Source organism: Podarcis filfolensis (genome assembly GCF_964270895.1).
Source record: "Podarcis filfolensis genome assembly, chromosome: 16".
NCBI classification, from domain to species: domain Eukaryota; kingdom Metazoa; phylum Chordata; class Lepidosauria; order Squamata; family Lacertidae; genus Podarcis; species Podarcis filfolensis.
This window is the reverse complement of record NC_139620.1, coordinates 13,181,788-13,205,283: the sequence shown is the minus strand read 5'-3', so window position 1 is coordinate 13,205,283 and position 23,496 is coordinate 13,181,788. Positions and strand designations below refer to the sequence as shown.

General features: G+C 47.3%; 1 protein-coding gene across 6 annotated transcripts in view; it reads right to left on the bottom strand.

The window, feature by feature from the left end:
• Positions 1 to 23,496, bottom strand: part of IGSF9 (immunoglobulin superfamily member 9) — a 69,958-nt gene that overhangs the window by 9,724 nt on the left and 36,738 nt on the right. For all 6 annotated transcript variants that reach the window (XM_083591742.1, XM_083591743.1, XM_083591741.1 and 3 more), the window contains exons 4-17: positions 18,813 to 18,965; positions 14,952 to 15,103; positions 11,113 to 11,230; positions 9,714 to 9,855; positions 8,569 to 8,714; positions 7,664 to 7,806; positions 7,433 to 7,573; positions 7,171 to 7,287; positions 6,260 to 6,410; positions 5,273 to 5,396; positions 4,238 to 4,413; positions 3,861 to 4,111; positions 2,973 to 3,057; positions 2,508 to 2,678 (exon numbers count right to left, since the gene is read on the bottom strand). In XM_083591742.1, the coding sequence (XP_083447868.1) occupies positions 2,508 to 2,678; positions 2,973 to 3,057; positions 3,861 to 4,111; positions 4,238 to 4,413; positions 5,273 to 5,396; positions 6,260 to 6,410; positions 7,171 to 7,287; positions 7,433 to 7,573; positions 7,664 to 7,806; positions 8,569 to 8,714; positions 9,714 to 9,855; positions 11,113 to 11,230; positions 14,952 to 15,103; positions 18,813 to 18,965 (2,070 nt within the window). The remainder of the gene's footprint in view (positions 1 to 2,507; positions 2,679 to 2,972; positions 3,058 to 3,860; positions 4,112 to 4,237; positions 4,414 to 5,272; positions 5,397 to 6,259; positions 6,411 to 7,170; positions 7,288 to 7,432; positions 7,574 to 7,663; positions 7,807 to 8,568; positions 8,715 to 9,713; positions 9,856 to 11,112; positions 11,231 to 14,951; positions 15,104 to 18,812; positions 18,966 to 23,496) is intronic.

Below are 23,496 nucleotides of genomic sequence, written 5' to 3'. Positions count from 1 at the left end.
CGGAGGTAAGAAGATGGGGGTGAACCATCACTGGGGGTGAATAACTGGGGAGTGCTTTTGCAGCCACGTCCCACTTGGGGACTTTCAGGATGCTTCCAGCTGATTTGGGGAGGTGCAGAATGCAACTGGTATAGCTCAGACCTGGGCCTGCTTCCTTCGATCGCTTCACTCCGATCTTGTGCCTTTCTCATTGGCAACCAGTTTGTGTCCAAGCCCAATTAGAAATGCTGTGTTGGAAGGGATAGAGATTGCTCAGCTGTGCCTCAAAAGGTTTTTGGATGCAGGCTATCACCTCCCATGGAAAGCTACCTATACACAGGTCCTCAATGGTGGCCCTGTAGAATATCTCATCATCCTCTAAGCTGCAGCAACTGGGCACACAAGATGGGGCCTTTTTGGTGGTGGCACCCCGGCTTTGGAACTCTTTCCCCCTGGAGGTCCTTCTGGCCATCTCTCTGCCTTCAGGTGTTAGCTGCAAGTTCCCCTCATGCTCTTTTGACCTAGGATATGACTCTTAGCTCTACAGTAACTTTTGGTGGACCATTGTTGCTGTTGTTTCCATTTGCAGCTTAAAAATAAATAAATCCATTGTATTCTTGTTTCTCATTGGTTGTGTGTATTTTTATATAAAAAACCCACATATTGCTAATGATTGCATACGATTGCTAACTGCTTTGGGGGTCCCATGTGCAAACATAAAAAGTTGGGAGAGAAGAAAAAATATTTTGATAAATAAATGTTTAAAAGCTAGATCAGGTGAATTCCACCTCCAAGGTAATGAAAAAAGAAGCTGAAGGAGGACCTTAGCAACTGCTCTCAGGTGGGACAGGAAGGGGAGCTTGAACTGATTCTGTTTGGGATCTTGCTTAGCCTGCTTTTGCTGCTACGTCTTGTAACAAGGGCTGCCAACATGGCACCCATGGGTGCAGTGATGCCCTTGAGGTCTTTCCCAGCTGCCTACACAGCTTCTGAACCCCTCCTGCTCACTGACAAGCTTGGTCATGAAGTGATGAGAATGCTAGGGTTCCCCCCACTGTGAAAAGTATGCTTTGTCTCTTTCTGTTTTGGGAGCTGATCTGGGAAAAATTGCAGAGAGCTGCAGCAGGAAGTTGGAAGAGTGGTGCTCTGCCCCACTTGCTATTTCAGCTCTATGTGCTTTTATTTGGAAAAGCACAACCTGCATGAATGTGCTTTCTCTTTTTCTGTCTCTCAAGGAGGTGCCAATCTGGGGAAGGGGGAAAGAAGTGAATGGAAGGGCATGCACTCAAAAATCCAAATGTGCCCACAAAGTTTAAAAAAAGGGTGGTGACCTCTATCCTATGAGTTGCTTTCCAGGCTTTAAAATAAATAAATGAAGAGATATTATTTATGCAACACTTTAAATAAATAATATTTTTTTAAAAAAGAAAATTCTCAGTAGATAGCAAACCAGGGTATCCCCAATGATAACTGCTAGAAGCAAACTCAAATGTGCCAAAACATAGCAGCTCTTAAAAAAATTAAGCTAGATACTGTTGCCTGAATGGATTGTGCGAATTTGTGCACACTTTCTTATTCTGCATATTAAAAGTGTCTCCTATAAATGCAATGGTGGGATCCTCAGAAGGCTGGATTCTGCACCAGACACCATTTTCTGCAACCACAGGGTCTTGACTGTTTGCCTCACAAAATCATTGGGTGGTACTCAACGCCAGTCCTACTCAAAGTAGACCCACTGAAGCTAATGGCCATGACTAACATAGGCGTGTTCATTTCAGTGGTCTACTTTGAGTAGAACTTAGTTGAATGCAGCCTATGGAGAGTTGGGACAGTGGAGGTTGTGTAAACCAACCTTGTCCAGCTCAGTGCAGAATCTGCAGAGCAGGATGCAATGACAGGATCCCTGACAAATGGCTGCTCGGCCTCTGCTAAAATACTGCCAGCAGGGATGAGCCTGCTGTCACCACCTGAGGCAGCCTGGCGCACCATCAAGTTTTATTGTAATGTTCAATTAAAATCTGCGCCTTGCCATTTCTATCCATTAGCTCAGGGGCGGGGAATCTTTTCTGGCCAGTGGGCCCAATCCTTACCTCCCCACCCCTGTAGAGATGCAGCCGACCTGCCAATCACTTAGCACTGCTATGACATCAGATGTGCTTTGAAGCCCCGATTATCAGGACTTCAAAGCGCAGTGTGGAGCTGTTTAAAAGCCCTTTTGCAGACAGCCCCACATTGCCCTTTAAATCTTCAGAAAACAGGTTTTCAAAGGTTCAAGGAGCAGCTCTGGGAGGGAGAAATGGTTTCAATGGGACCAGCACAGAAATGATCAAAAGCTCACTTTAAGCTCCCAATTGTTCCTTTGACATCAGGCGCAAAATGGGTGGATGTAACTTGCCCCAAATGGTGCGGGCAGACCAAGTTTGGCTCGCAGGCTGGAAGTTCCTTATCTCTGTTATTAGGTCTGGTCTCGCCCTCTGGGGTGACAAGAGGACATGTCTGCTCAAACTTTTTGTGCATCAGCTCCTTACCTTGCCTGCGTTTGCGGAGACGGGCAGCTCGCCTCTGGTTCATGATGCAAGCCGCCATTGTGCTGAAGATGACGGCTGTGCTGAGAAAGCAGACCCCGCCAATCACTCCTGCCAACACTGGCTGGGGCAGGAGCTCAGGGAGCTGGGTGCGGGAGGGATACACCTCCATGCCTGGTGGGAAGAGGGGGGATGTCACACTGTCACAACGGCAAGGGTAGGAAGAAACCTCGACATGGAGGAAGAATCGCTGTAGGAGCCCTGTTGCATCAGAACATAAGAACTTTTCTTTTTTAATTGCAAACTGACATGGAAATACTGGGAAAATGAGAAACCGAGAGATTCGCTCACCCCTTCTATTAATAAGAGTGACATTTTAAAGGAGCTTTGAACAGCTCCAGTGGCCTCCCGCAAAGTGAGCTAATCCTGAGAATCTGCAGATTTTGCTGCCCCCTTTCTGGCCCTTACCTATTGTGGAGACATTGACCGTGTTGCTGGGGTCACTGATGTAGCTGCCAGCAAAGGCCACCAGGCGGAACTCATAGAAGGCGTCCTACAGTGCGGTGGGGGGTGGGAGAGAAAGCAGGGGCACACTGTGAAAACCCTCTTATGGTCACTGTGGTCGTACAGTAAACCCTTCTCCCACTTAACAGCATCCGAAGGGGCATCATTTTGCTTAAATAGTTCCACTTTTTGACAGTCCCAAGGAAAGGCAGGGAGCTATGCAGTGCCCTGAAGCCAATGGAAATCCCGGCCCACCTGATCCCAGCTTTTGATATTTTGACACACTTTCAAGCAGCACACGTTCTACGCATGTAAAAACACCAGGCAGGCCCCACAAATAACCCAGAGATGCATTTTAAACAAAAGGACACATTCTACTCATGTAAAAACACACTGATTACTGGACCGTCTGCGGGCCGGATTTAGAAGGCGATTGGGCTGGATCCGGCCCCCGAGCCTTAGTTTGCGTAAAGGTAAAGGGACCCCTGACCATTAGGTCCAGTCGTGGCCGACTCTGGGGTTGCAGCGCTCATCTCGCTTTATTGGCCGAGGGAGCCGCCGCTTCTGGCATGACTAAGCCGCTTCTGGCGAACCAGAGCAGCGCACGGAAACACCGTTTACCTTCCCGCTGGAGCAGTACCTATTTATCTACTTGCACTTTGACATGCTTTCAAACTGCTGGGTTGGCAGGAGCAGGGACTGAGCAACGGGAGTTCACCCTGTCCCAGGGATTCGAACCGCCAACCTTCTGATCAGCAGGTCCTAGACTCTGTGGTTCAACCCACAGTGCCACCCGCTGCATCCATGCACTCACCTTTCAAAACTGTATTTCTGACAACCTTCTGAACCCACCTTGATTAGCCCAGGCACCAGGAGCTGCGTCTCAGAGCTGGAAATGGATCCGTCGAGAACCTCCCAGCCCCCCTGGTCTTGTCGCAGCTCCAGGGTGTAGCCTGTTAGAGCCACAGAGAATTGGAATGGGGGCTCCCACAGGAGGAGGACCCCCCGCGTGGTCTCGTTGGCCATCAGGGATTGAGGTGGGGATAGAAAAATCTGTGAGGTCGTAGATGAGGGGTTGGGTGGCATGGTGTTTGTTGGGAAACCTGAGGAGGAGGAGAAGAAGGAAAAGAAGAGAGAACGGGTGTTGAAACTGTGCATTGTTCCTTTAAGGGAATAGTTTGGGAGTGACACATCGCTGATCAGAAGGAAAGGAGTCCTGTGCCTCTCACCTAGTGGCACGGTGGTGACGATCTCACTGAAGGGACCGCTACCCAGCTTGTTCTGGGCCAAAACGCTGAACTGGTAGCCGGTATCTGGCTGCAGATTCTCCACCAGGACGTGGGAGGCCCCAACAGGCACAGGCAGTGAAACCCAGTCGTGGTGAGGGCGATTGAAGCGTTTCAACCTGTGTGGGGCACAGAAATGGAGGAGAGGCTGCAGTCACTGAGAAGAATCCAAACCAGAGACAGAAAAGCCCCTGTGGTTTCGAGCAGAAGGCAGAAGGAACTTGTGAGCTCCTGGAAGAAGCATTCCAGTACAGTAATGTTTATATTTATTTAATTAATCTATTCACTCAGTTTATCAGGCACCTGTTAGATTACAAGAGTTGTCTGGGCAACGTATAAAAGCAAAAGCAACCTAGAACCCCATTGCAATAAAAGAAAATGGGAAAGCAGCAATTGAGACAACCATCACGGCATTGACAAAACTGATCTGTTGGAAGAGAGAGTAAATAAATGTTTCGTGGAGCTATAACAACTATATTAATTCCACATCATAAATGTAACTTAAAAGGCTTGTTTTTGTTTAAAAGTCTTTGGTACGCAAAAGACATTCAAACAGGGATCACTGCCCAATACTGTCAGTGTGCCTGGAATGACCTCATATGGTAACCATGGAAGGTTTCAGTAAAAATTCCCTGAAAAACTACATAGTACATGAGAGGCAGTTTGCTGTTCCTGTTCCTGCACTGGCTTAGCCTCTCCTACGCTGAACACAAACAAACTAAACTTGCTCACATTTCTTTGGGTGCCAGGACAAGATGCCCTCCTTTCGGCTCTGAACAGAGGGGAGGTGGAAAGAGCATATATTTGTGAGGAAGTGTGATTGATATAGGTGCCTTTCCCCCCACTGAGAAAGCAGCTGATGGAGAGGGGGCATCCTTGCCCCCATCCTCTCTCCCCCCCCCAGCACTTTTGGGCACAGCAGCCATTTGGGGCCTAGCGCCCACAGCCTCCATTCCAAAATCCTAACCGAAGACTCACAGCGGCGTATACCAGATGCTGAACCTCTGGAAGTAGCCCCCGTCAAAGCCTGGCTCCCAGGTGATGTTGACAGCCTGATGGAGAGGCAGCACCGAGACGTTGGCCACTGTGTGGGGGCTGGTGCCTAGAGTTCATGAGAGGGAACGAAAAGCAGAACTGAATTAGCTTGACAGGATTAGGATGAGGCTCAACGGGGTTTTGTGGGTGGTAAAATCCACAGCAGCAGCAGTTTTATCAACTAGTGCCCCCACCAGCCCCTCCAACATTTGTTTTTGAGGATTAAACCAGGTGCACGGAAAGCTTCCTTATGGTATTCCGTCCATCAAGCCCAGTAGTGTCTGCTCTAGCAGGTGGGGAGGGGTCTTTTCTATCACTTCTGACCCAATCCCTTTTTAACTTGAGGTGTCCAGGATTGAATCTGGACTCTTCTACATGCTCTACCACTAAGTTATAGTCCCTCCAGTATAGAAAGCTGCCGATTACACTACATCTTGCCGAGTACTAGCTGCTCCAAGTGGCAGAAGATCTTGAAGGTCTTGAGCAGACATCTTTACTCACTGCCTGCTACCCGATCTACCCGAGACACCACAAATTTAACCGAGGACCGGCTTGTGATCTACCAGAGTTATGGCAGTCTTCCCACCAGATGCTTGCCGAGCAAACCATGCCTAATAAACCATGTCAGGTTTGCGTGCAATGACAAGCCATAGTTAGAACAAGCAAAGGTTTGTAAGGCAAAAACAAACTGTGGGTTATGACCATTGTTTGTTGGAACAAACCACGGTTAAGCTGCTGGTCAAAGAAACCATGGTTAAGCCATACAAACCATGGCTTAGTACCAACAGGCAAACCAGGCCAATATGTGTATGCATACACACTGCCCTCCCATGAAAGTTGCAGCGCGCATCCCTTTTCACTCAAAATAGTTCTTCAATGCATTTCTGTACAGTTTGCTTAATTCTGTTGTGCTCTGAATGAAGTACCCACCCAATACGTAGACAGTGGTTGCAGTACTGATGCGGGCCACACCATTGTTGGCGGCGCATTCCCATAAGCCGTGCTGCTCCTTGGTCAGTGGGCGCAGGACCAAGCTGTTGTTCTTGTCTACCTGGGCATTGGCTAAGCCCTTGCTGCCCATCTGTAAGGGGGGGGGGATACCAGAGAGATGTTAGTAAGTTGTTCAAGACCCCAGGGGAAATCGGGGCCCTGCTAACTATACTATGGCTGAAGTCAGTTTAAATTGAAATGTTGCCAGTTACTTTTAAATTTCCTTCAAGTTCTCAAATATATTGCAAGGGGTTGGACTAGAAGATCCTTTGGGTCTCCTTACAACTCTATGATTCTATATACTAGTAGGTATAAACCAGGGGTCAGCAACCTTTTTCAGCAGGGGGCCGGTCCAGACCATGTGGTGGGCTAAACTATATTTTTGGGGGGAATGAACAAATTCCTATGCCCCACAAATAACCCAGAGATGCATTTTAAACAAAAGGACACATTCTAACTCATGTAAAAACACTCTGATTCCTGGACCGCCCCTGGGCTGGATTGAGAAGGCGATTGGGCCGCACCTGGCCCCTGGGCCTTAGGTTGCCTACCCCTGGTATAAACTGAGAAGGAATTCGAGCCTAGCTAAAAGGTGGAGCTCTGAGTAAACCAGCCAGACTTAACAGGGAAGCCCCTTAGCCTGTTTGTCGGCTCCTTCAGTCTCAGTGTTACCTCAGCAGAGAGGAGGAGGGAGGATGGGGACAAAACTAGAATAAAGTTGTCTCCACCTCTCACTGGCTCTGGCTCCGCCTCCTGTTGGCCTCCCACCTGGCCAGTCCCAATGGGCAGCAGCCACCACCGCTGGACAGCCTATCTAGGATCTACCTCGTTTATGCAGAGAGCCACCTCACCTTTGTCCAAGAGATGATGGGCCGGGGGTCACCTCTGGCAGCGCAGGGGATGAGCAGTTCCCGCCCCACCTCCTGAAAATACTCCTCCTTGGGGCGCAGGCTGAATGTGGGAGGATCCTAGGCCGTAAAACACAACACATATTTGACATCCAAACCAGTCAAGGGTCGGCCACAGTGAACACAGGACACTTGACTAGATGACCCAGCAGTCAAGTCTCCTCTTATGCTCTAACACACACACATGGCCGTCTCCACTACTCACCTTCAGGAGAACGCGCGTAGGTGCCGAGGAGCCAGCACTGCCGTAGCTGTTGTATGGGGTGCAGGTGTAAACACCCACGGCATTGTCGTTGCTTGTGGCGATGACAATGGCACCATCGGGAGTTGTGGACCAACCTGGGAGCTAGGAGAGGGAGAGAGTTCTGTTCAGAAGAGAGTTATCCCAAAAGGCCTATGAGCCCAAGAAGGTGTGGTGAACGCTTCTGCCAAGTACCTTGCCTAACTCCAGTGGCTGCCCGTCTTTGGTCCAGTTGATGAAGAGCAGCGGAGGATTGGCCTTGTTGGGGCACCTGATGGTGCCTTGCATCCCTATTGGCAGGAGAGTCTCAGGGGGCATGTCGATGACTTGTGCTGGGTCTGCAGAAGGCAGGGAGGACACAGCTTCAGACAGTGGGATGGCTAGTGGGGGAAAGCTAGAGGAGAGATGGGGCACAGCCAAGGCTGGGTTGCCTCTCCAATCAACTGCTGGGATATCCCACTAGGACAGCAACCTGCACCTTGCACCAGCAGCCCTGCAAAATAACAGGATGTGGATAATGCTGCAAGACGATTCTTTCTATCGAGGCTGATCCGAGCCGAGGGGCAGGCAGAGCTGACAATTCTGGTTTCTTTCAGTTTCTCATTTTTCCTATCTTATGATCGGTTCTCCACATTTCCATATCAGAACATGATTATTATTTTTTAAATCGTCAGAATTTTAGTGCACATTTCCCCCCTAACATATGCACTTTTGCCTTTCACACACACTTTCACCAAAGCAATTTCCCCAAATATAATGCATGTTTGTATGTTGATTTCACTAATGTATGCATTTATGCACACTTAACAGGCATTTCTGTACGCATTACTTGGCTGGAGAACCGCGCTGCAAAATTTGAGGGAGTGCAGATTTTGAAGGATGGCTGCATTTCAATCCACATATTGTTTCAGAAAGTGCAAAGTCAGTAGGTTTGCCTTTAAATGCCATCAGAATTGCATTTCTGCCCCATCCCTGTCTGAGCCCCACCCAGCAGGTTGAACACCGAAGGTGCCTGTTTTCATACTATCTGCTTTTTCAACCACCCTTAGACTGTGTCTACCAGTTGGAGGTCTGGAATGATGGGAAGGTGCCATGCTTACACAGAACTGTGAGGAACGCTGAGGCAGAAGGTGGTCTCCTTAGCCCATTGCTAGGAACACAGGTATATTGCCCCGAATCCTCTGGAACAGTTTTCTGTACCAAGAGGCTCCCGTCCACCAAGACACGAATCCGGGACTGGAGATGGCTGAAGGAGGGGAAGGAAAGAGAACTTGAAGAGAGCAGGAACGAAAAAAGTGCAACAGCATTGTATTTAAGCACTTGCCTGGCTAACATGGGCAACTGGGAGTTCTATGTATCTTATATATAGATAAGGATATATCTATATCTATATCTATCTATGAATGAGAGAGAATGGAGCCAAATACATACTATCTGAGTTCAAAGAAGAAGACCAAGTCTAATCAAGTGTACAAACAAATGTAACTGCAGCAATTATTACATATTTCTCCAAACAAATTCACACTGAGAGAATATAAATGAGTCTGAAAATATTGATTCACATGTAATGAAACTTTCCACCATGCTGCTGCCTAGTCTTCAGGGTTCTGCTTGTTCTTTTTAGGTGCATAAATGATGAGTGAGTTTCTCACAAATTGCCATAAATAATGCTTTAATTTGTACCATTTCTCTGAACAAAAAATTTTTTTTTCCTTCCAGTAGCACCTTAAAGACCAACTAAGTTAGTTCTTGGTATGAGCTTTCGTGTGCATGCATACCATGCTCATACCAAGAACTAACTTAGTTGGTCTTTAAGGTGCTACTGGAAGGAATTTTTTTTTTTGTTTTGACTATGGCAGACCAACACGGCTACCTATCTGTAACATTTCTCTGAAGTAACTGATGAAACATCCTTGTGAAATAACTAGGCGTACTGCCAACTGTCAAACAAATAATTAGGGATTTCCAAACAAAACCAGCATTTTATCAATCATATAACAAACATAACTTGCAACGCAAGACCACTCTGTCTCCCGGGGTGGTATTCATCTCTACTTGCTCCCAAAGAGGACAAGCTTTAATTTAAGCTCTATGTTGTGCTCCCTTTCACTTTGCTGCCTGGAGCACCCTTGGGGAGGGAAATATTACATAAATAAAGAAAAGAATAGACCATCATTTGCGGAAGAGCCCAGTGAGCCATTCTGCTCCCCGCTCTCGCAAAACACTCACACCTGGAGTTTCCTACCTGAGGTGAAAAACGTTTGTGTCCCCCTGGAACCAGCTATACGTGAGGTTGGCAGGGTAGGCCTCGGCTTGGCAGGCCAAGAAGGCATCTTGGGTGATGTTGACAGTGACGTTCTGTGGGGGCACCACAATTACCGGAGGCCCTGGGAGGAAGAAAGTGCCTGGAATGAGTGGCTAAGGCAGGGGCAAGGAACCTTTTCCATTTCCTTCTGCAAAACCTTGCTGGGGGGCGGGGGGAGACACATGCCAGTTGTGGGTACCGCCAGAGGTAAGCATGGAGAGGTAATCAAATTTACATTTTGCCTTTGTACAGTAGGCTAGTTTCTACACCAAACACACACACAAAAACCACACACCAGAGGTTCAAGGACACATCCCAAACATTCAAAAATCCAAGGCTGGTGAGGGAATGTGGCTGGGGAAAAGTGCCAAGGGCCAGAAAGAGAGGCCAAGGGAGCTACATTGAGCGCCTCTCCCCGAGTCTGAGGTTCCCCAAATCTAAGGACAGAAAGGCACTCCTCTCCCCCAAACCCTGCCAGTGATAAAATGCGGAACTATTGACTCTGAAGTTATGCCAAGATTCCCTTTGGAAATCAGAGACATGCTTGACTCCCATAGCTGTGCACTTGTATCCACCAGAAAGTCTGGATGGGAAACTGGGGGAAGTGATCGTAGCTCGGTGGTAAAGCACATGCTTAGCACACACAAAGTTTCTGCTTTAATCCCTGGCATATCCAGTTAAATAGCAGGGTTGTGGGAAAGGCTTCTGCCAGGGTCTTTGGAATGGGGAGGGCTGGGGAGACAGGGATTGCCAGGCTGGAGAAGGCAGTCCTGGGCTAGCTCGGCAAATTTTGGCAAGGCACAAACTTCTTGTGCTCTGGGGAGGGAGAGCCCAGCTCAGTGGCAGAGCGCAGGACTGTGAACATGCAGAGAAGGTTCCAGGTTTCATCCCTGGCATCTCCAGTTTAAAGGATACGGTTGAAGGTGATGCGAAAGGTTCTTTTTCTGCATGGCACGCTTGGGAGTTGCTGCCAGCGAGAGCAGGACAATTTTGAGCTAGGTCAGGGGTGGGGAACCATTTTTCAACCCACTTATGAGTAACCTTCCAGGGGCCAGGAATACACCCCATCTCCATCCTGGCAAGAAAGTAGCATGCATACTTTCCAGCCAGGTAAAGATCAACTGGAGGAGGATGCAGAGGAGGACCAGCCAGGGGTGTGGCCTGGGAAAGGGAGGAGCTTGGGAAGAGTCTCCGGAGGGCCGCATTTGGCTCCCAGGACTGAGGTTCCCCTCCCCACCCCCCATGGGCTCTATGGACAGATAAGCTTGTACAGCAGCATCCTGTGTTAAAATGCTGCTTAACCCAGTTTGGGAAAGATGCTGCCCCTTCTCCTGTTTACCTTGCACCAACAGGCGGGTTGTGTGGGTGATGGCACCCTCTTCGCTGTTGGCGTGGCAGGTGTAGGCCCCAGCGCTGGCCCGCTCCACACCGGCAAAGACAAGGCTCCCATTCGTCACCTGGTGGGAAGCACATTGTTTAGGAAAGGCTTGGAGCAAGCATGAAAAAACCCCTCCAGCATCTCCTCACCAATAAATTGTACTGCCAACGAGGAAAGGAAAATCAATTCCTCAATGAGCTGGAGAAAGTTTCTGTCAATTCCCTCAAATAGGGATGGGCAAATGTCTTCTCTCTGTTTTCCAGTCTTCAGTTCTCTAGATTTCCAGTATAGTTGATGATTTTTTTAAAAAGTCCTCATAAAAATTCATCACCATTTCAGCAAGAATTTCTCTAAATATATCACCATCATTATTAATTTGATTTCATACCCAGAGCAGGTTACAGCAATTTTAACTTCAATACTGAAAACAGTTTAAAGCAAATTGCACTCACAGAAATAGGGTGTGCCCTGAAAATATATACCGTAGGTCTCAAAGGCCAAGATAAAGAGCGGTGTCTTTGGCATACGCATTCATATACACAATTTTACCTAATATACACATTTTGCAAAGCTTATTTCCCCTAACATTTATATTTCCTCAATATAATGCAGTTTTGCATGTTATCTTCACGGATATATGAATTTCCACACATACTTTACTCAAGTATATGCATTTTTTTTTACACAATACTTGGCTGGAGAACTGGATTGCAAAAGTTGAGAAGGGCAAAATTCAAAGGATGGCTGTGCTTCAGAAAGTGTGAATTAAGCAGGTATGTCTTTAAATGAGAACAAATCAAATTTCTCCCCATCCCTCTTATTAACTTAAGAACAGCAACGACTAAGTATGTGAGCTTGTTCAGATCTCACCTGAGTTCACAGTGTGACTCTAGGAAAAAACACTGTCCTCTTGGCCTCAGCATTCTCACCTGAAATACGGGTTTTACACAGGGGTGCAAAATTTCTTCTCTTTTGCATGAAGGTCCAATTCCCATTTGGCTAATCCTCCAGGGCTGCATGTCAGTGGGGAGCATGGATCAGTCTAAGTGGGCTTTCCCACCCCCACCCCCCAAAAAAACCACTGGGATATATTGGAAAAGGTCAGGGCTCGCTAGCACTCCAAACAGTAGCATACCACACTGCAAGGCTTTTTTGAAGAGAGCAAGTCAAATGCTTGTTTCCTTTGAGTGGCCAGCAGGGGTCAGCCAGACCTTAGGTATATTTGTTAGAGAACGGTCCTAAAATAAGCTTGACAATTAATTTAGTGCCTATGCGCCCACAAGGAAATCCATCTCTTAGGGTTTCTGAAACTAATTATTGGTTTTTTATTTTTCTGGGTGGGGAAGGCATGAAATCCCTCTTCAGAATAAACAGCACTACAGGGAAGTCCTCAACCGGCCACAAAGGCTCACTAGTTGCCCCGAAACAAATCACACGAAACAGCTTCCCATTCCCAGGCAGTGAAATCTGGGGTGGGGTAGCTCAACCATTTTCAGGAGGGGACAGATTAAAGGGGGTTGGCAAACAGGTTTAACTGGCCTGCACTTCCTCAATGAGAAGGAACAAACAAAGGCAGGGGAATAAACTTGGGTGTTAATTACACCAGTGGTGGACCATAAACTAAGTAAGCAAAAAAGTATAATAGCAAAGGTGTCCCATGATGGAAAAGAACCTCTAACACAAACGTGGGGACGCTTGCTCCCTCTGGGTGTTGCTGACCTACAAATCCCATCAGTCCCAGCAGGCCAAGACCCAGAGATGATGGGAGTTGCAGTTCAAAGGTTCTTCATACCTGCTCTAGAGGTAGGCTCTGAAAGCTTCACCAGGCATCCGGATGTAAGGGAGATGCTGGGTTTCAGGAGACACATGGGACTCACAGAGGAGGATGCTTCACGGATGGCAGTAACACGAATACTAGTACAGTGGTACCTTGGTTTGCAAACCATACGCTTTGGATTACAAACACGTCAAACCCGGAAGTGCGTGTCCCAATTTGCAAACTTTTTTTGGATTACAACCCTTGGGGGGGGGGATTTGAAAAAAAATAATTGGGAGGCCCCATTGACGAAAGCACGCCTTGGGTTACAACCTGTTTTGGTTTACAAACGGACCTCCGGAACGGATTATGGTTGTAAACCAAGGTACCCCTGTAATTGTCATGGACCGGCTGGATGCAGAGGAATGGCGGGAGGTACCAGCTGGGGAACCCACCAAGGGAACTTCCAGGGTAAGAAGGCTCAGAGTCAGGGGGTGGTGGGACAATGCTGAGTGGGTCAGAGGGAGCAGGCTGGGAGGAGAAGGTGTCAGAAGCTGAAGAGGCAACAGGGTTTAGTGAGCAGGAAGAGGCTGCAGCAGAGAGCAGTCCTGATTCAGAGGCAGAAGCAGAGGGGAGGTCAAGAAGCAGAGCGGAGGCAGACTGCTGAAGAAGCCAGGGAATCTCCCTCTCCTGCAACCAGCTCCCCTTCTTCCTGGTCTCCCAGAATGCACAGGGAAATGAAGAGGGCGGGCCCTTGGAGAGGAGTGGGAAGGTGGGGGGCTTCAGTCCCCAAAACTCCCTCATTGGTACAAGCACTGCTGGGAAGAGGCGCTGTGATCACCAGGCCTGTGCTGGGTTTCTGGAATAAAGTGTTAACATCACTGACACCGGTGGTTTTTAAAAATTGTTTACCTACTCCTGACTCTGGCTCCTGACAATAATGTTCTCTTAAATACCTGGATTTGTTAAAACCCTAAGTTGTGAACCATAGAAACTGCTCATGTAGGGGAGGGAATCTGCCACCATTTTCAGCTCTCTGTAAGACCAGAAAACACTGGAGATATTCTAAAAATGCATTTATTTAAACACCTTTTTAATTTTGTGCGTATGGAGCAGGGGGAAATCTCACCAAATCCAATAAATGTGAACACATTCATTTATTGCTGACATGTTATATCCTGCCCTTCAATGTCAATGGCATTTCCAGGGAGGCTAACTGAGAATGAATACACTATTAAACAACCATAAAATGAAAATGAAAACAGCATATTCTCATTTGAGATTTGTAATCTGCACATTTTGAGGAGGGTTTTAAAGCAGAGTATTGGCTAAAATGGCTTAGGATGATGGGAATGGAAGCCCAACACCACCTGAAGAGCCAGGTGTGAAGGAAGGGAGAAGGCACTATGCAGGGCATCTGAAAGTATGTTCCGGGCAAACGGGAGGAAAGAGAGAATTGAAAGTCATTTAAAACAGGAGTCAAGAATGGGGCACTTCCAGAATATGCTTGATTACCATGAGGTCTAGGAACATACTCACGCCCCCTTTAAAAATAAAACAATCACACAATTTCCAGTTCAAAGGCCAGGTTCCCAGCTTGTAAGATGATTGTGTCTACACACATTTCTAGACTAGGGGTTGGAGACTTATGGTCCTCCAGATGTTGTCACTCTCATTCTCCCTGACCACTGGGCCATGCCAGCTGGGACTCTTGCAGGCCAACAACTTTTGGGGGGACCACAGGCTCCCCACTCCTTTTCTTGACCAGAGTTCTTCAACTTTGGGTCTTCAGTTGTTGGCTTACAACTTACATCATCGCTAACCAATGGTTCAACCAGGGTGGGGGTTGTGGGAATTGTAGTCTAGACCGGCATCCCCAACCTGTGGCCCTCCAGATGTTTTGGCCTACAACTCCCATGATCCCTAGCTAACGGGACCAGTGGTCAGGGATGATGGGAACTGTAGTCCAAAACATCTGGAGGGCCAAAGGTTGGGGATGCCTGGTCTAGACCCTTGGTTCCTGGGCTACATGCACACGCCTTACCTGAACCTTGTCTCCACTTTCTATGGCTTGGTTGTCCCTCTTCCAAGTGACGACTGGCTGGGGGTTTCCCGCTGCAGAGCAGGTCAGCGTGAGAGACTTTTGGTCTTGCACTTCTATGAAAGCTGGCGGGGTCTCCTGGAAGGTGGGAGGAACTGCAAGACAAGACCTTATGAGAAGAGCGCCTGAATCATCAGAAATGTTATTCTAAGATCAACAGATGAGCCCTGGCTACATCAGGCTGAAGGCCTATCTAGACCTGCATCCTGTTCTCACTGTGGCTGATCAAATGCCTATGGCAGTGGTTTTCAACCAGTGTGCTGTGGCACCCTGGGGTGCCCTGAATGATGGTCAGGTGTACCGCAGGCAACACTGGCCTCCATCCCTCTTTCCTTCCCTCCCTTCCCCTGATGCCCTCTCGCATCTCTGCCTCCGAAAGGCTTGCACAGCTGTTTGTTGCAACAGTCCTGGCTACAAGTTCCCCAGGGGAATGGTACCTTTGGGGCTGGCCAGGGGATGCTTCTCAGGCCCCTGTGGGGCAGTGGGAGGAGGCACCTCTCTTTGGGGCAGGGGGGCAGCTCAGAGACAGGAGCGGCAGCCCAGAAGACTCCCAAGGAGAGGGGAGGAGAGGAGGCTGAGGGAACACTCCACAAAGGAGGGTGTTTGAAATGGGGTGAGGGGCTGTTGGCCCTGCAGGCAAGGGGTGATGTAACTGGGCTCCTGAGCCCCACAGGGGTGCTGCAGAAGGAATGTAGTTGGTCAAGGGAGCCATGGACCTAAAAAGGTTGAAAACCTCTGGCATATCAGACCCCCACAAGCAGCACCCGAGTACAACAGCACTTGCCCCACCTGAGATTCTTAGCAACCTACTGTTGTGCGGATTAAATGAAAGAACCATGTACACCACTTTGGCCTCTTTGGATGAAAGATCAAATGTCAAAATATGTTTAAAAGGTGCAGATTTTGGTATAAAAAACACTTGCTAGCACATTTTAAAAAGAAATATATATCCTCACCAAGAGATGGACAAAACAAGTCAATTCTGGTTTCTCTCTGTTTCTCACTTTTCCAGTCATAATTTCAGTTCTCCACATTTGCACAACAGTTAGCGATTTTTTTAAAGAGACATTTTATCAGCATTCTAGTGTGAATTTCTCCTAATATACACTTTTCTTTTTTACACAATTTTGTCTAACATACAGATTTTTTTTTTTTTGCAAATAAATCTCACCTAATATTGCATTTTGGTGCACATTGCTTGGTTGGAAACCTGACTTTTAGAATTTGGGATAGCTCAGCTGGTACAGCATGAGGCTCTTAATTTCAGAGTTGTGGGTTCAAGCCCCACATAGTGCAAAAGAGTCCCGCATTGCAGGGACCTGGACTAGATGACTCTTGTGATCTCCCTTCCAACTCTACGATTCTAAGGATGCCCTCCAGCCAAGGATTACAGGGCAGTTTCTAGTATAAAAACACAAAAATATGTATTGTAATGATAAACAAAACAGTACCTCTACCAGCCCCAACAATTTAAAATGCGATAAACTGTTTAATTGGCCAAAGGCCTGGGAGAAGAGGGATGCTTTATAATTCTTTGTGAAAATTAATCAGCATTTTCATGCAAAATTCTCCCAATATATGCACTTTTGTGTGGAATTTTGCCTAACATACACATTCTTGCAAGCAATTTCCCCAAATATAATATATTTTTTAATTTTATTTTCAAGATTATATGCATATTTATGCACTTTTTAATGCACTTTTGTACATGTTACCTTGGAAAATAGCAAATTCCAAAATGCATTTCTGTTTGCATATTGGTTCTGGAAGTGCAAATTAATAGGTTTGCCTTTAAATGTCAGATGAATCAAATTCCTCCCCCATGTCTATCCTCCCCTGGTACCCCAGGTCTTATCCCCTTAACAAATGCCCACCCCCTCCCTTTTTAATGTCTCAGCTGCAAGTAGGGGCTGGTCATCTGTTCAAGGATAATAGCAATTGATTAGGCAGCAGAGCAGGGATGAGTAGCTGGGGAGACAGAAGCTGGGAGAGGGCAGGATTACAGACTGGGATGAGGGTCTGGAAGAAGAGCTAAGCAGATGGGAGACAAAAGGGGGTCTGATGCAGAGAAAACCAGGATGCAAAGGATGGGCCCAACTGAGGACATTTAGGTCACATCCACACCATGCATCCTGGGAAGTGTAGTTAAGGCTGATGGGAAGGGTCTCCTAACAGCTCTCAGCACCCTTAACAAACTACAGTTCCCAGGATTCTTTGGAGGAAGCCATGACTGTTAAACTAGCATTAGAGTGCTTTAAATGCACGGTGTGCAACCCTCCTTATATCATTGTGCATACTGCTTTAAAAAAATACAAGTGGACAGGCTCCTGCACCAAGGGGTACCCAATTTCCATCATCCACACTGGCTGGGGCAGATGAGAGTCCAGCCATATCTGTTGTTCCACAGGGTTCCCCATTCCACACGTCAGTGCATTTCCAAACAAAATTCAAACATCCTTTGAAATTGGCAGTTTCCTGAGCTTGCAAAGCAGTTCTCCAGCCAAGAAATGTGTGGGGAAAAGCACATTCGGAGGTAAAGCATGCATAAAAATGTGTATATTAGTGACAACAACATACAAAAATGCTTCATAGCATGGGAAATTGCTCTGCAAAGGTGTGCACATTAGGAGAAATCCACACTAGACACTGATTAATTTTCATGACGACTTTTTCAAAAAAATAAATAAAATAAATTGCACACCAATGTGGAAATATGGAGTCCTGAGTTTAAGGTTGGAAAAATGATAAACAAAGAGAAACCAAAACTGCCAAAGTTGTCCATCCCTATGTCACCTCAATTGTTGTTATAAGCAAAGGGGGAAATATCGTTCTTTTCCTCCATCATGCACGTTAATAATTGTATAAGCCTCTTTTATCCCAGCTTCCTGAATCCTTAAAAAAAAAGTTTTTGCTCTATGGAAAGAGAAAAGATAGAAATTGAAATCAATCAATCATCAATCAGTCAATCTAATGTGGAGCCCTTCAGATCTTGTTGAATCCAACACCCACCATTGCTGGGAGGGCGTTGGATTAGATGACCCTTTGGGTCCCTTGCAGGTCTGCAATTCTTTGATTCCTCGATTCTATGGCCATTGGCCAGGCAGGTTGGGGCTGATGGGAGTTGTAGTCCCAAACATGTAGAAGGAACCTCACTGACCAACCCTGAAGTAAATTAAAAAAGCTGGAGATGTGGGAGCAAAAATGTGAACTTAGTACATATGTTGATTAACTGCCCGATGATAAGATCATTTCGGTGCGGGGTGAGGATATTTATAGCAAGAGAAATAAAAAAAATTGTTATTTAGGGGAACTGAATTTAATTCTAAATTATATTCTGGAAATGTGGGAGATTTCAAGGGGTCAAAAAAAAAATGGATGTACCGTGCTATATTAGAAGCAAAAAAACCCTTGTTTTGATGAATTGGAAGAGATTCATCTTGAAATTGGAAAAAAGATTCCATTGAGCACATGGATTGATAATATGGACAGATTAGCTACATATGAACGAACTGCATGTCGACACTAAATAAGAATGGATAAATATGAAGAAATCTGGAGCGAATATTTAAGCGAGAAGGCGGATCGTGGTGGGAAGTAGGGGGAGGAGAGAGAGGTGGGAAAATATTGTTAAAAAAGGTGTAGTCGTAGGTATATCAGTGTATTCAAATCTGAATTGTCAAATTGTGTTGTTATTGTTGTTATGGTTTTTGTTGTATGTGTCTTTTGCGGTTGATGTTTGTATCGAAAAAACGATTAAGCAAATTTTTTAAAAAGTAAATTAAAAAATAAACACCCAGAGCATACAATTGACAGTGAGGTGGATCCAGGTGCCGTTTTGGAACTCGTCGTCACTGTTGGGTCGGTCAAGAAAGAGCACCCGGCACTCGTACCAGCCCTGGTCCTCGGCACGCAGCTGCTCAATCCACAGAGAGGCGCCCTCTTGGATCCGCACACGACCTGCATTGCAGACAAGAAACCACAGAAGCACATGCAGGGGGTTATGGAAGCAACAACACCATCACGGGAAGCTGTGATTCCTGCACTGCAGGGGGTCAGACTGGATGACCCTTGGGGGTACTTTCTAACCCTATGATTACAGTCATACCTCAGGTTACAGACACTTCAGATTGCGCGTTTTTGGGTTGTGCACCACACCAAACCTGGAAGTACCGGAACGGGTTACTTCCAGGTTTCGGCACTTTGCGCATGCGCAGAAGCGCCAAATTGTGACCCGCACGTGCGCAGATGTGGCGCTGCAGGTTGTGAACGTGCCTCCTGCATGGAACATGTTCGCAACCCGAGCATCCACTGTACAGTGGTACCTCGGGTTAAGAACTTAATCCGTTCTGGAGGTCTGTTCTTAACCTGAAACTGTTCTTAACCTGAGGTACCACTTTAGCTAATGGGGCCTCCCGCTGTCGCTGCGCGATTTCTGTTCTCATCCTGATGCAAAGTTCTTAACCTGAGGTACTATTTCTGGGTTAGCGGAGTATGTAACCTGAAGCGTTTGTAACCCGAGGTACCACTGTATATGATTCTAACACCTCAACCCAGCCCACTAAATTTTCTTCTCCTGAAATGGAACCAATACACTTGTCTTATGTCCTGCCCGGGTATCCTATTGATAAAGGGGGGAGGTGCAGTAAATTGAATGAAATAAATAGTTGAGAACTCATTATCAGAATATTGCATGGAGACAAAAATGGCACTGTGCAAAAACAAGAGGGAAGCATCAACAAGCATCCCCAAAAGGGGAGGTGGTAGGAGTATAAAAAAATATTTTTTGGGGGGAAACTAAGTGGGGGAACCCCCTCAACCCCAAAGTACAGGCCACTGAGGATTGGGCATGCTCAGCAGGTGCGGAATGCTGAATGACTATGGAGAGGGAATGGAGTGTCCTGGAAAAGGGCATGGCTCTCTGCCTTGAACTCTGAACAGGAGCACTTCATGCTGCAAGGTTTTGTTAAAGGTCCAACTTGCATTTGGAAGTCCCAAGAACCGGTAAAGGAACAGTGTGCTTTACGAAAATCCAGAATAAGGGCCCACCAAATACAAATAAAGCAGATGTGGCAGCATACCCATTGGCTGCAACCAGAGAAATTCAGAAACACGTAAAAATATGGAAGGGTTTGTTTCTTTTTAAACCCACAACAACTTTGGGTTTTGAAGAAAATTGGTTTTGCATTTAGAAGGTCCCAGGTTCAATCCCTGACATCTTTAGGCAGGGCTGGGAAAGACTCCTTGTATGAAACCATGGAGAGCCACTGCCAATCAGTGTAGACAATACTGAGCTAGGTGGACGAATGGATTGTATAAGGCAACTTCCTAAGATAAAAGAAGAGCTGCAGCTCACAGATAAGAGCATCTGCTTTGCATGTAGAAGGTCCCAGGTTTGATTCTTAGCATCTCTAGGCAAGACAGAGTGAGTCTCACTGTCTGAAAACCTGTAGAGGCTGCTACCAGTCAGTGTCGACAATATTGAGCTAGATAGACCAATGACCCGACTCTGTTGCCTTGTATTGTTTCAGTACATACTGCCTTATGTTCCTACTTAAAGCAGTCCTTTTTTTACAACTATGAGGACTGGAACCCTACTTTATTTTAGGAGAAGAACCATAGCTCAGTGGTAGAGCATTGGCCTGCATGCGTAGGTTCCCTGTTGCCCCCCAGGTAAGGCTGGGAAAAGCTGCCTGAAATCCTGCAGAGCTGCTGCCAGTCAGAGCGGGCGACACTGAGCTAGATGTACCAACGGTCTGAATCCGTTCCCTGCCTCTAAGTTACTTTAAATGAGCTTTTGACATCCACTCGCAGACACAAGTCAAAAGCAGCCATGGGGAGTAGCCGGTGGTGACGCTAACCTCCTTCATCCATGCTGTTTTCCTGAGGAAATCCCCCCCCCCAGTTACAGCTTCCAGGGAGGGAGTGCAGTGGGACTACCAGTTGCTGGGAACCACAAGTGCGGAGAATTGTATACTGGACTAGATGGGCCACATTGGGCTATTCTTATTTTCTAGTAAAGGGTAAAGGGGACCCCTGATCATTAGGTCCAGTCGTGGCCGACTCTGGGGTTGCGGCGCTCATCTCGCTTTATTGGCCGAGGGAGCCAGCGTACAGCTTCCGGGTCATGTTGCCAGCATGACTAATTCGCTTGTGGCGAACCAGAGCAGTGCACGGAAACGCCGTTTACCTTCCCGCCGGAGTGGTACCTATTCATCTACTTGCACTCTGACGTGCTTTCAAACTGCTAGGTTGGCAGGAGCAGGGACCGAGCAACGGGAGCTCACCCCGTCACAGAGATTCGAACTGCCGAGCTTCAGATCGGCAAGCCCTAGGCTCTGTGGTTTAACCCACAGCGCCACCCGCGTCCCCTTATTTTCTTATAGGATTAGACAAATTCAGAAAGGTAAAAGTTGCTGGGCTGACAATGGCTACAAGCCACAGTGGCTATGTTCTCCCTCCACTGTTGGAAGTCTGTAGGTCCCTGAATACCGCAGTTGGTAGGAATCGCAAGTGGGAAGAGGGCTCTTGCACCCAGGTCCTGCTTGTGGGGCTCCCTATAGGCATCTGGTTGGCCTCTCCGAAGACAGGATGCTGGACTATGACGAGGCCGATCCAGCAACCGGTCTAGTCAGCTTCTTCATGTGGCCCTTCATGTCCTTTGCCTCGGGCAGCAAAATGTCTTGGGCCAGCACGGGCTTGAGAGCCTACTTCCCGCTCTCTCGGGGAGTCCTGAGAAGACCACCCTTGCTGATGCCCCCTTCCCCTTCTCTCTCTCCTTGCCCAGCTGGGACCATGACGCTGGGAAGGAACCGTTTGCTTTTGTGGGAACCGCCACGGAAAACAAAAGCCGGAGTCCAGGCCCGGGCAGCGACGCCGGGTCAGGGGTCAATTCAACAGACATTAAGTGTTACACAGTGTCTCTCCCCCCCCCCCAATGGGCAGGAGGGATGGGGAGCTGGAAAAAGGAGGCCAGCGAGAGTGCCATGCCGAGGGGAGGGGGTTGGATATGTGCCCCACGGACTCCCCACCCCCACCCCAACACTTCAAAAGGGCTTTGTTCCTTAAGGAGAAACCAAGTGGGTCTCTTTTTTTTCATGCCGTTGCCCCGTCTTCTCCAAACTGCCTCCCTCCTTCGAGCCTCAAAGAGGCAATGGTAGGCCGTATGCAACATCAGTCGTCCTCAGAACAGATCCATTGGAATTAAAGGACATAACTAATTTAGGCTTATTAATTTCAACGGGTTGCATGCAACGTTAGTCCAAGTAGATCCATCGCAAAAGAATGGACATAGGCTCATTAATTTCAAGGAGTCAGCTCTGAGTAGCACTTAGTTGGATGCAACTGAATGCATTGTCTGCTCAGAGGAAAACTTCCTGATGCTATGAGATGCTAGGCATTGAAACAGGCTGCTTTGGAAAGTGGTGACCGCCCCGTCATTAGAAGTTTTCAAGAAGAAATCGGAGGGGCACATGTCAGGGGTACTGGAGCAGCAGATCACCTATGAGGCAGTGTGGTGGAGTGGTTAGAGAGTTGGACTAGGACCTGGGAGACTAGGGTTGAAATCTCCACTCAGCCATTAAGCTCTCAGTGTGACTTTGGGCTAGACAACAGCTCTCAGCCTAACCTACCCCACAGGGTTGTTGTGCAGATAATACAGGGGAGGGAGAACCGTACACTCTGCCTTGAGCTCCTTGGAGGAATGGTGGGAATATCTATGCGGCCAGTTCAGTCCCCATTGCAGCCAAGACCAGCTGGAACCGGATGATTCCAACAATACTGATTTACAATGAGACAGAGTAAGTTTTAAAGAGCTAATTTTGCCACTAGGAAACAGGCCTTCAATTAAGAAAAAAAATCAATTAACGTACTGAAATCGGGAGAGGGCAGAGAAGCCAATGCAAAGCAAAACATATCAAAGCCACTCACCCAGAGAGTCTGTTTTTGCAACAATGCGTTGCGACCAACTAAATTATACTCAGATTAGAGCCACAGAAATTAATGGACCTAAATTAGGCATGTCCATTGTTTTCAATGGGTCTGAACTGTGTAGGACTAACAATGGATACAGCCAACGCCTTCCCCTGACGGGATGGCCACAGGGAGGCCTGTGGAACAGCGAGGGGGAAGCTGAGCCACTGGGCTTTTAGTTTAATGCTTGTTCTGAACCAATGATGCTAATTTTTAATTCTGCACACATACGAACCCCAATTGGATGAAAAGAAATCACAGAGTGCAGCATAGCAGCTAAAATGAGAGGGCATTTGCCCCCAAAACTCCTTCCTTGCAAAGGTGATGGCGAATAAAGAAATTTCCACCCCCCCAATTCTCCCCTCCCGACCTGTTCTTTATTTTTCCTGACCAAAGGTGGCAACCCTATCGGTAACACATCTTGCTTCTGAGATCTCAGCATCTCCCTGTATCTCAGTGGCTTAGAACTTGTTCCTTTTACAACACCCCCCTCCCGAGAAAAAAGGCAACAAACAAACCC